General features: G+C 40.1%; 1 protein-coding gene across 1 annotated transcript in view; it reads right to left on the reverse strand.

Annotated features, from left to right (window-relative positions):
* The window catches only part of LOC134622284 (NACHT, LRR and PYD domains-containing protein 12-like), a 1,346,881-nt gene that overhangs the window by 1,308,387 nt on the left and 25,361 nt on the right, over positions 1-13,133 (reverse strand). Inside the window, exon 5 of the mRNA XM_063467996.1 lies at positions 3,202-3,211. Within this exon, the coding sequence (XP_063324066.1) occupies positions 3,202-3,211 (10 nt within the window). The remainder of the gene's footprint in view (positions 1-3,201; positions 3,212-13,133) is intronic.

Raw genomic sequence — 13,133 nt, forward strand, 5'->3', positions numbered from 1 at the left:
AAGAGAGAAAATGTTTATTTTCTAGTAACACTGTGATATAGGTGCATAATGTTCTTTTTTTTTGGAAAGAAATAAGCAATGGCAGTCAAGTAAGTGAACTCCATGGTAAAATTAAGTGGGAGTGTTGTAATAGTAATTTTACAACGTATGTTGAAGGGATATTACTGCCCTCTGTTGGTGCGTTTGTGCATTACAAGCAATAAAAGGTGTTCGTTAAAAAAATCACTAAACATTGCTTTCTATTTTTGTGTGGAATTTATTTTCTAGACTGTTTTTTCTATCAAATATCAGTTAGATGTTAGATGCATATTAAAGATCTAATATTTGTGTGTGAATGTGCTCAGCAGCTGAATACATTCAGTTTAGTGTCATGAACAAGAAAAATCCATTAAACTGTCAAAGCAGAAATGATTTTACTAAAGAACAAAAGAACCTCACCGACTGATTTTTGACCTGCTTCTGTGTTCAGGGTTAATGGAGAGACGACGGTTTTGTTCCTGGAAATACAAACACACACAGTTTGTTGTGTGAAGAAATCAAACATGAGCTGAACAAACAGTAAAGTTCCTAAAGACAAACTGTTAAAGGAGGAAACAAAGCAAACTTACACTTTCGTCACACACCAACAAGAAGCTCCACTCCACAGCTGGACACTAAACACAGACACACAGGTGAGCTGCTTTCTGGAAGGAGGCGGGACTTCACCTGAAGCAGGACAGGTGGGAGGGCAGCTGTTATGTTCATTTAACAACATCGTTCAAACTCCTGAACTGATTTATATTGTGAAAAGTGAAGCTTATCTCTGGCGTCCTTTCACCATTTCTTCCCTTATTTCCATTTTGTCTAAACTTGAGGGGAACAGAGGGACATTTCTCTTTAATGCCATTTGCTCGCTCACAAACCAACAGGTTCAGGAAGCAGACCTGTGGCTGTATCCCAATTCAGGGTCTGCAGCCTTAAAGGCCGCATTTTAGGGCTGATTACATCACAGCGACACAACGAAGGCTGTCCCAATTCAAAGGCTGCTCGAAATGCGGCCTCAAATGCGTCCTTCATTTCCCTGAATTTTAAGGATGTGGCGGTGTAGACTTTGTGGCCCAACATATCCCAGAATTCATAGCACGGCGGTGGGTGTCGATAATTTTGCCGAAAAAAAAACAAAACGGTGGAAGTGGAGCTGCCGAAGAGTAAACTTTTAAAGGGAAGTACTGAATATTATGTCACTTATTTATGTGCAAGATTTGAGTGAAGATTTAAGGTGACAGGAAATATAAATAAATGCAGCTTGAATCTTTACTGAAGCTCAGTATTTGAAACAGAGTTCAAACTCACTGCTGTAATAACTAATAATGATTAATATAATGGTGTATGTGTAAGAAATATTGAAACAGAAACATTGTGGGTCTGTATACAAGGGCAGATATATATTACCCAATTTCCTTCAGGATCAACCTTCAGGATCAATAATGTTTTATTGAACTAAATTGAATAATATAATAAATAAATAAGGGTGGAGGGGCTATGGTCATTTAGGATGGAGATGGTAGTTCTACCAAAATATTGCACATGAGCCAAAATTCAACAGCAGTGTCAGGGTGGATGTGTTGGGGAAGTCTTTACACACTCTTAGTTTTCATTAAGAGTCCTGACAGCCCATGGGAAGAAGCTGTTCTTTAGTCTGTTGGTTTTGCACCTGATGGATCTGAACCTTTTTCCAGAGGGCAGGATGTTGAAGAGGTGGTTGTTAGGATGGAGGTGGTCCTTTATAATTGCCCTGGCTCTGGAGAGACATCTTGAGCTGGCAATTAAGTCCAGGGAGGGGAGTGGACAGCCGATCACCTTCTCTGCAGTTCTGATGACCCCCTATAGTCTTTATAAAGAGGGTCACTTTTCACTGATGTACTTCACCATGGTAACCTACGTTGCAGACTGTGAATGATTGAGGAGTCAAAGCATGAGCATGTCCTTTTAACCCTGATGTCCTTCAGCTGTGCTGTGTAACCAAAGAAACTGAAATGACCTGTGAGCTACGACTCTGAGATCTGACTGTAAACACTGAAACCTGATGTTCCAGTTTGAGGATCATCAACCCTCAAGGTGATTGTTTTTCTTAGTTTTTCACTGCCAGATACAAAGAATTACCTATGTGCCTACTACAACTTTAACACTTCAATTCTGAAGTGAGTGAGTCACTCTTATAAGCTTCTTCCTGCTCCTGCTGCTGTGTGATCTACTTGTTCATGACCCCTAAGTTTAATTCCATATTGCAGTTTGTCTCAGGTCCCTGAAGCATATACTCAGTCTTTATTACAAACATGTTCACTAACATAACCAACCGAAGTGCAGCTGTGGTGAACACCTACTCTGCCTGTTTGGTCCTTCTTCTTTCTGGTTTTGTGTAAAGCTGTTTAAACAGGACCTGTTAACATTTTCTCTCTTTTCTACTGAGCAGACAAACATGATGTGTTTTGGGTTTAATTCTGGATGAACTCCTTCTTTAATCTGACTTTTAGACATTTCACAGATTCTTTTTTTTGCTCACAAATGAAAAAAAGAAATGACAGAGATCGTCTGTACTCCTGCCCATGATTAAAAACACACACTATTCTATGTTTTGACTATTAATCAGTTTCTCTAAACAAATAAATCATATCACTTAAGGAAAGTAAAAACATTTAAAGACACAAATAAAATTAGTCTGACATAATGGATCCTGATCATGTACAGACTTTACTGTGTAGAAGCTGTGTGCAGCTTCTGACCTTCATCAGTGTGTTTGATTTCAGACGGGTTCAGCGTAAAGTTCACTTATTAACATGATACCTTGTACCTTCAGCCGTGTTGTGTAAACAAGCAGAGAAACTGAACTCTCAGTTTGTTTCTGGTACAGCTCCAATATTTGACTGTAAACACTTAAACCTGATGTTCCAGTTTGAAGATCATGAACCCTTAAGATGATTCTTACTTTTTTCTGTCAGATACAAAGACAACAAACTAACAGTCTTCTACAGTTATCAATAGTGTTTTTTAACAGAAGAATACAGTTAGTCGCTCGTATATGTTTCTTCCTTTTCCTGCTCTCAGCTCAAAGGCACAGTGGGATCGACTCATTGATGTCCCCTGAGTTTAACTCTATATTGCAGTTTTTCTCAGGTCCCTGCTGCTTACACTCAGTCTGCCTTGATGAATCCACACTGCTACCTTAGTCCTTCTTTCTCGGTGGTTGCAGCTCGAGTGGTTGGGTATGTCAGCTGCTAATCAGAGTGTTCAGTCCTCGTCTGTTTCAGTCTTCATGCAAATATCTTTGGGCAAAATACTAAACTCACCAAGCTGCTCTCTGATGCATCATGGTGTGTTTTTGGTTTAATTCTGGATGTACTTCATTAATCTGACTTTTAGAAGTTGATTATTCACTTTCTCACACACATTAAATAAGTCATCTGTACTCCACCTCATGATTCAAAAACAACAAACACTTTATTAAGTTATGGCTCACAGTTTCTCCAACTAAAACAAGTCATCATATCACAGTATTTATGGAAAGTAAAAACAATTAATGGAGAAATATTAAATCAGTCTGACATGTTTAATGGATGCCAATCATCTACAGATTTTACTGTTTAGAAACATCTTAGGTTTTATAATTTAATGTTAGTCTGACAGCAGCTTCTGACCCTCATCAGTGTGTTTGACTTCAGGCTGGTTCAGACAGAAGTTCACTTGTTAACATGAAACCTTGTTGTTTGCTTTGTTTGGAACAAAACTTTTTAGGGATCTGAAATCACATGAGATGTTAGTGCTGCTCACATGAATCCTGTGATGAAAGATGTATTTCACTGAATGTTTCTTCAAAGCTCATTTCAACCTGTTGGAGTCATGAATGAAAGTGCAGACTGAGAGTGGATCACATGATGTTTAAGGTGTGTCATGTGACATGTTCAGTATTGTCACACATGTTTAGATTGTCCCTGATATCATAACTGCTCAAACACTGATGATTATATTTGAAGAATTATTACTGATGGCAGCAAAGTTTGAATGGAGCTCTCTGTCTGTGCTGATTTGTCGCCCTCTGGAGGTCAAAACACAAACTGCATGATGTCACTGTAACCACCACAGTGACAGGAAGTGTTTTTAAATGACTGAAACACTGAAATGATGCTGACGGCTGTCGTTAGGCTCACTGACAGCAGTGCTGATGTGTTCATGTCAAACACTGACTCAGGTCAGACTCCTTCATCCTTCTCCAGCGTGAGGCTGCCCTCAGACCCACAGGAGCTCTGACCTTTGACCTCCTGTACACAGCTTGTTCTCTAAACTTCATTTATAATGCAAATATATTTCTTTCTGAGCTCTGCTTTGAATCTGTGCCAGTATTCACTGACATCACAAAGTTCTCATAAGACTCGACACAAGAAATAATCCTGACTGTGCACAAAAACAGCCATACAAGGACACAATTAAGGACAGATAAGATAAGATAACCTTTATTAGTCCCACACGTGGGAAATTTGTTTTGTCACAGCAGGAAGTGGACAGTGCAAAAGTTGTGAAGCAAAAATTAGAATAAAATAAAATAAGAATAAATACAGTACACAACTGTACAGAATAGAATAAAATAAAATACTATATACAGTAGAATAAAATAGAATAAAATATACAATAAGATAAAAATAGAATACAAATGCTGTATACAACTGAGTAAAAATACAATGATGCCAGAAAAGATTATTGCACATTAGTGTTATTGCACATGTGTGGATGTGTATGTTTGATCAGTTAAAGGGAGGACTTTGCAGCATCACGTCTGTTAGCTGGGCTTCTTAAATGAAATGATGGACATGGATCTGTCTCAGCAAGCAGCTTCTTCCTCCATGGATGTCCACAAGCATCAGTCCAGATGCTTTAGCCTCAGGGCCCAGCAGAAGGTGGAAGTGGAGGAGGATGGATCAGTGTGTGATGCCCTGTGATATCGAATCCCAAGAGGGCACAAAGCCAAAAAAAGGCAAACGCTCCATAAAAGCAGCATCATAACTATACTAGAAACAAACACAACTGTGTTGGTGATTCCTGCAAACTTGCATATCAGCCTTTGAAGGTTTTGTAGTATTGAGAACAAAGAGGTTGTGTTAGGGCTGAAAAGCCCTAACACAACCTCTTATTATTTATTTATTTATTTATTATTCTCTGTTCAAAGACAATAAATGTGCAAAATGTCTCATGTAGTATCAGCTTCATTTAAAATGACTGCAAACATTTAGAGAACATGTGCTGCTGTTTGTCCTACATTTCAACACTGAATGAACCCTGAAAACGTGATGGCAGGTGGCAGATTGGAGTCCACATGAAATATCGGCTGTATGAAGACTGGAAAATATAGATGATACAAATATGCAGCCAAACATTTGTGGACATGGATAAACTCTCTGATCCAAAAAGCAGGAAGTGACACAGCTAGAAAATGAAAGTGTGTAACAGCTGAAGTCAAATGTAATGCAGAGTTGAATCTGCACTTGGATCCATGTGTGAAAGGTCCACATGTAGGGATCACATGAGTCCTGATGTTTGTCAGTGCAGCTTGATAACTCCATCTACTGTGGGCTACATATACTGGGCTGGTAGCTCCATAGTGTTGCAAAGAAACTATTCAATGTGCAAATTTAAAATCAGAGGCTCTTCTAACACAGGAGCCATGTTGAGTTTAGATCACAGCGACCACCGGCAGTCTGAAATGGAATGAAGCCCATTGACAGCCAGCAGGTCTAAACAGGAACGCAGCCATTTGTATGCGTGGCAATGATGTGGCTGCAGCTGACACAGGATTGGTTCAAACTAAACATCATTTCACAGAGTTCACAAAGAAACTCACGTTTTTATCTTTGAAGATCATCATAAAGTAGAATTGATGGTCCAGCAGACAACAGCAGGAGGTTTGAGCCCTTCTGATGCAGCAGAAACAGGATTTGGAGGAAGATGTTAATAGATTAGAAAGAATTGTACACTGTGAATCAATGCAAGTCTTTCTAGATAGACAGATCTTTAATAATCCCTCAGGTAGGTTCCTCTGGGACAGTCACAGATAGAGACACCAATTCTGACGTCCTTTGAAAGTTTTCATCACTCGTCATGTACACAGATGTTAATTCTACATATTCCTAGTACTGAACTCTAAATCAATATGAAGAAAATGCTCCTACTAATCTGCATATATGTTGATATCAAATCCTTTTCCAGCACATGGATAAATCTCTATAAATCTTTCAGTCTGATCAGAATGGGCACAGTGTTGTTATTGCAGCACTCCCTGATGTTTGAAAAGCTAAATGTCCATTTTAAAGTGCGTAGGATTGTGTTTCCTTCCTTTGTGCAGTTCTTACAGTAAACATGTTTGAATGTTTCCTGTTCCCCTGATGCTTCTTCCTGTTGGATAAAGTTGCTTTGAATAACATGTTCTTATAGGTTTCAATGAACTTCAAACTGGGATCCACTTACAAAACTGTCTCATTTTATTGGAACGATCCACATTTGCATCCATTCACGGTACATTTGACATCTGAACACGTTTGTACACATGATGAAAGGACAGATGGTGTTTGTGTGTCCTTCTTAAACTTAGTGTGAATGTTTCATCATGTAGAACTACTTAGAACAAAGTCTTTGGGAACATTTGGAGAACACGTTTAGGAAAGTAACATCCTGGTAGAACATTTTCTTAAAGCAAAGCAGAGCTGCAACATGACTGTGAGGATTCACAATAATAAAGTCACAATACTTTATTATTATGAAGACTAAAGTGCACCTTAATGCTGCCAATGAATACACATGTTCTTTGTGAAAGCATGAGCACAGCTGACATGCACCACACTGACCCCACTCGCCCCATTTCTTCATCCACTTCTTGCTCTTGTGCTTGAAATGAGACGCAGACGCAGCAAAAGTCAGAGGCTCTAAAATCCACAAAAAGGGGGCTTGTTAGATCAGGATATTGATGTGATCCATAGAAAACATGGATAATACACCACTTTATTTGAAGACATCTGTAGCACTGCCTCAGGATGTTTCCACAGACTCCTCTGTGCACTTAAAGACTGTCTTTGTGACAGTCCAATGACATCACAGCTGTTTCCACCCCCAGTGTCTCAGGACTGGACACCTTTAAACATGTGGAGGATCAAACAGCCGTCCAGCTAAACATACATGAAACTATCAAAGCTGACAATCATTCCAATAACATCTAATGCTACATATATATAGACACAGGACTACAAGGAAATGGCTCTCAGCATCTGGCTGTGGGAACAAATGATCCCTGTTTGTGTTCAAATTGTGTGCATGTTTTAGACGTGTGTCACATGTAGAAACACAAAAATGACACAAAGATGTGTTTGACACAACTGTGCAGCTGTAAGTTGTTTCTAATGATTCATTGAAGCTCTTCTAACATTCTGGAGACAATCAGTCCATGAATCTGTTCAACACCACAACAATTTGACTTCAATGTGAACGTTTGCCATTAAATAACCTTCTTCATCCAGCTGACAGCATCCTTCATTCTATGATATGAACAGTTCCTCCTGTTGATGACAAACCTCTGACATGATCTGCTTGAGGAGCTTTTTCATGTGAAGCTCTCTGAGCTCAGGGCTAAGTTGCTGTGTTTCATCTTTAAGAGCTGCTGCCTCCTCGCCGTTCTTCTTCTCCTAATGACACCATTTCTGCTTCAGATCTTTCACTGGGCCTAAAACAGATGAAGAGTAGATCTACTGCTGTTCACTGTTTGTGTCAATATGGAGAAATATGAAAGACAAACACAGCACATACAGAGAAATGTAGACAGAATGTGCAGCCAGTGCAGTAAATGGTCTCAATATCAGCTCTTTAGAAAATGATCCTGATGAACATGAAACTAACATCCAATGAGAAACACAGCTTCCTTGTTTCATGTCCAATAACAATAAATGAAGAGCTAATAAAGAGCTATTCTATTGGAAAATGCTGAGATGATTATTAGACAGAAGCCAGCGGCTCACCAAAAGCCTGCATTGCAAATCTATATGAAAGTAATCTATGCTCATATATGGCAAAATCCTTTAAGTGTCACTGTGTTTTTCATCTGTGCTCTTGTTGGTTGGACAAGTTTGTAAATGACAAAGAGCTCAGTGGACTTTGCATCCATCAAATCCTGTTAGATGTTTGTTTTTCCTTCACAGCTTTGTGATGAAGGCTAAAGAACAGAGATATGAACTATTGCCAATATGAATCCTGATGCATGACGTGGGCACAGACCCACCAAAGCAACACTCAGCTCACCTCATTCCAGGCGCTTGTCTGCTGGAGACCATGAGCCTTGTTAGTCACACATTAGCACCGTGGTAGGAAACAGCCTCCATCATTTCATTAGAGCTGAATTTGGACTGTTTCCCTCTGGATGAGAACCAAGTCTGTCAAATCTATTGATCCAACACAAACTATCAAACACATTGGCTCACAGTCAGATTGGCTTTGTATGGATGGTGTAACAGGGGCTGGGAAAGGATGCTGAAAGCTGAATATAATACAGAACAATAACAGGACATATAATCATGTAGAAACATGATCTTCAACAGGCACACTTCTATTATTCATGATCACAAAGAACTTGTGCAGCCCTGATATCAGCCCTAATATATGAGTGTGTTTGCCCAAAGATTGAAACAGCATCAACATGACAGCTGTAAGAAATCTTCTCTCAGCCTTGTTTGGCAGAAGATCCCTGCAACAAAGATTGTAGCTGAAAGATGACGTGTGTAAAGTTTGTCTTTGGGAGGGTTGAGGCTGTTTTTAGACCTTTGATAGTTTCAATCCAGTTCTGAAAGACAGAAATAAAAACAACATCATTAAGATCAGATCATGGAGCTGTTTCCTGCCTTGTTTCTAGCTTCACATTACAAGACTTTACTACAATAAAGATGCTAACATGTATCTGTAGCAACAACATCATTGAATCTAGAACAACTGGAGCCAAACCAGTGGCTCTGCTGGGATCACTGGTGAGCCAACACTTCCTTGTTGATGCAGATTTCAGGGCTTCCTGTTGCTCCTCCGTTATAACTGTTCTCTCTTCTCAACACATGATGACACAAAGGAATCAGCAGTGACGAAGATGATGCTGAAGCACACATTTCACACATATAACAGAGCAGTCCAGTTACACACACCTCTGCTTGACATTAGGCCTCAAACAAAGACACAAAACACTAACTTGACTCTAAATAGAAGAAACTGGCAGCTTTTTCTGTTCTGTGCTTATATTTGACACACATGCTTCTCTTTGTGCAAACACACATCGCACTATAAGGGTAACCTAGCACACAATGATTGGACAGCACAGTGATGATGCTGGGAGATCCTATACGAAGCAACACAGAAACACTGAGAACTTTAAACATTGATTATATTGAGATAAGCAGCCGACCCAGTCTAGATAAAGGCGAGCAGCTGGGACCGCTGCTGCACCAAAAACAGGTTTCAGTGTTTCCATGTGTGTGTGTGTGATGTCTTTACTTATACTGGTCAATAGACTTTAGTCAACACATGATTGAAAGGTGTTACACATGAAATAAAACCAGTGTTTCATCTTTATTCCTCTGAAGCAGCTGCATTATAACCAATCTGCTCCTTTGTGGCCTTTAAAACAGCTTAAATAACTGTTGTTATATTTGTTTCTGCTCCTCTTGGACAGACGACTCTTGAAAAGACATTTTTGAATTTCAATGTGACTTTAACTGGATAAATATGGGATATATAAACGTCTGCAACAAACTGATTCCAGCTTCTACCTCATGATAGGAATGTTTTTGTGGCTCAAGATGACCTGATGTCTTTCATGATGGAGACATTTGACCCATGTTTCACATATTATAGAGCAACAAGTTATTCATAGCAGTTTAAATACGGGGAGTCACTTTTGGGCCCAGCAGATAAAACAGAGCCAATATTTCCTTCTTTATTTAAGTGACGTGTGTCACAGATGTGACCTAGTAAAGTGTAGCTGAACATTAGTAACGTTATTAACACTCTCAGCTCGTCCTTGTTCCAGACCTGAAGATCCTCTTCTTTCATTCAGCAGCAGCTTCAGGTCTCTGATGGTCCAGGCTTGTTGTTGGGAAACAGCCCTGCTGGGATGATGGTGTCCTCACAGAAACAGTCAGTGATGCTGTTGATCTCCATCACAGAGCACGTCCCAGTCTGCAGTCTCAGTCCTGCAGGGCCTCGCTGGCTTCCTGACTCCACCCAGTCAACAACAGGAAGTGTTTGCAGGAACAAAGTGAGGCTGTGGTCAAACAGGAGTTTTTATCTCCTGGCTCTGACTCTCACTGCGGCCCCGCTGCTGTGTCAACATGTGTTTGTGCTCAACAATGATGGAAAGTGTTATAAATGACTTGTTGGCCTCTGATCTGTCACAAACAGCTGAAACGTGTCTCTCATGAGTCACATGAAGGTTTCTGACAGAAAGGACAAAAAGTAGCTGCAGTCAGTTTGTGTCATTTTTATATTTATTCATCTGGGAGAAAAATCTGAGGGACATTAAAATGTGTTTTTCAACAGAGACAAGAACATAAATATAACGTCACAGGTAAATGAACATATTTCAAGTAAACAGCTGATCAGGTCCAAACACAGAGTGATCAACAAACAGCTGTCATATCTTTATATATAAGCTCTTTATAAATCCTGTTCACTGCAGTCTGTTTCCTAATAATGTCAAACTGTTAGAAACACAGAAACATGGTCTTTGTTCACATAAACCTGTCTGGGATCCTTTGTTGTTCTTTTGATGCAGAGTTACATTATAAATATAAAGAGTTATTTCAGAGTCTCATCAGTTTTCCTGCATGTCTTTATTGAACACATCAGCAGGGCTGAAGCTCTCATGTTAAACACACACTGATCTATGGACACGTTCATGTGTTTCTAACAGAACCAGGCTGTTATCAGCTGCACTAACATGATGTCACACACACTGAATGTAACAGTGACATCATCACACAATCAGCTGTGATTGTTTCACTGTCATCAAACTAGTCAACAGGAAGTAGAATCAATAGAAACCAATCATTTACTGACAGCATGTCTGATTGAAATAAGTGCAGATTATGTATGAAGTCTAACTGCACACAGTAACTGTGTTACAATAAGGACTTAACAGCGCCCTCTGCTGGAGTGTTTCAGTACTGCGTTAACTAGAATACACCACCTCCTCCTCCTGCTCACACCACCTGCTACAGCTCTACTCTTCTATGACTACAGTCATCCACAGCACTGATGTGAGGTCACATGGTTCATATGTAAGGAGCACAGAGACGTGCTAGCAGCTGACCTCAGGTCAGTTTAATGACTGTGAGCAGCAGCTGTGTTCTTGTCACTGTGACAGGGAGACACTCTCAGACACAGCGCTCATGTCAGCTTGTTCTCATGCAGGAGGATCAGGAGCTCCATGTTTGTCTTCATGTTTGAATCATGATGTGTTTGTGCCATCAGAGTCTGTCATGAGTACTCAGGGTTTCACAGCAGCTCTTCTGGATGCTGACGAGGACTCCAACCTCATGTTTCACCTCTCTGAGCTTCTGATGTCTGTGAACACTCGTGTTTCTTCTCTGGGCTCATCTGGACAAAAACACCTTTCTGTGTTTGGCTCCAGCCTCATTCTGACTGACAGGAAGTGTGTTATCCATGAGCTTCTTTGTTTCCTGCTGTGTTTCCTGTCTGTGGACAAACACGAGTGTTTCAGCTGAGGACTTGGTTCCTTCCACCTGTCCATACAGGACATCACGCTGTCTTTTCTCTTTAAATGCAGCTCCAGGTCCTTCCACGTGCTGTATTTGTGCAGTTTGTAGTGTGTCCTGGGAAACGTAGCACACATGGTGTTCTTCTGCTGTTTCCTCCTTTCACTGAGTGTGAAACACTGACGCTGTGCTGTTGTTCACAGAGCTGATTCTAGCTGCAGCTGGACTCTGTCATCTAACTGAATGTGTTGGTGCTGATCACGGGGCTCTGAGGGGGGAGCAGCAGGAGGACTCTGGATGCTGACGTCAGTGTATCTGTGGAAGCTCACACAGCGTGTCTCTGTCATTCAATATTGTGCTATATATTGTATCTATGCAAAGATGAACAGACTGTGTGTTCACTGGTCTCTGTGCTGCTGACTGCTTTGCTGCAGCTCTGATGTCATCATCACTCCCTCCTCCACCCTCAGCAGTCCCAGCATGCTGCTGTGGTGCACCCCACCCTCACTCTACACCTGAGCCATAGACCACACCCTCCACCTCAATATACACCACAGTTTTCTCTGCTATGGAAATGAGATCAGGAGGAAATCATTATTATTATTATTTAATAAATGCTCACATTAATGTGGGCTTATTTGTTTCATATTAGAAACATTAGTTGAGTGTTTTTAGTATAAAATGGTGAAAGTCCCTCTTTTTGCTCCTCCCCTCACCTGTGGATGGGCGGTGCTGTTACCGTGGTGACAGCTGTGATGTGTTTCAGTCCTGCCTGGTTATCACTGCAGGAATCTTTCACATTTATTACAGGTAATAACTCTGATTTTTCTGTGTATTATGAACTAAATGTATCCTGATACACACAGAGATGGATGAGCAGAGGTCACATGATGAAAGAACAAACATGGAGTCTTTGATTTATTTATCTTTTATTTATAAAGAAAAACAGCTTCTAAAAGTTTCACATCAGATTCTTCACCAGGACTCTTTGTGATAGTTTTCATGATTCATACAAACTAAAGTGATACACAACATATGGAGTGCTATACACACACATTTACATGTTTCTAAGAGTTTGTTAATCAACCTGTTACCAACATCCTGCACCATGTTCTTGTTCAACATGGAAAACACAAGACTAGTTTCACATGAGGATTGAAGCCTTTGCTGTTTATTAGATCAGCCACATACATTATGATCCCTCAATCAGATTCTGCTTAAAACTGCATTCAAAACCTTTTTCAGCTTCAATGGCTGAAACAAGAAGTTTACAAACAGCACATTTGCACAATGACTGGAACCAGCAGCACCTGATATATATGATACTAATATAATACATATACATATATAATCCATACTAATGATGAA

The sequence above is a fragment of the Pelmatolapia mariae genome, linkage group LG3_W, assembly GCF_036321145.2.
Source record: "Pelmatolapia mariae isolate MD_Pm_ZW linkage group LG3_W, Pm_UMD_F_2, whole genome shotgun sequence".
Taxonomy (NCBI): domain Eukaryota; kingdom Metazoa; phylum Chordata; class Actinopteri; order Cichliformes; family Cichlidae; genus Pelmatolapia; species Pelmatolapia mariae.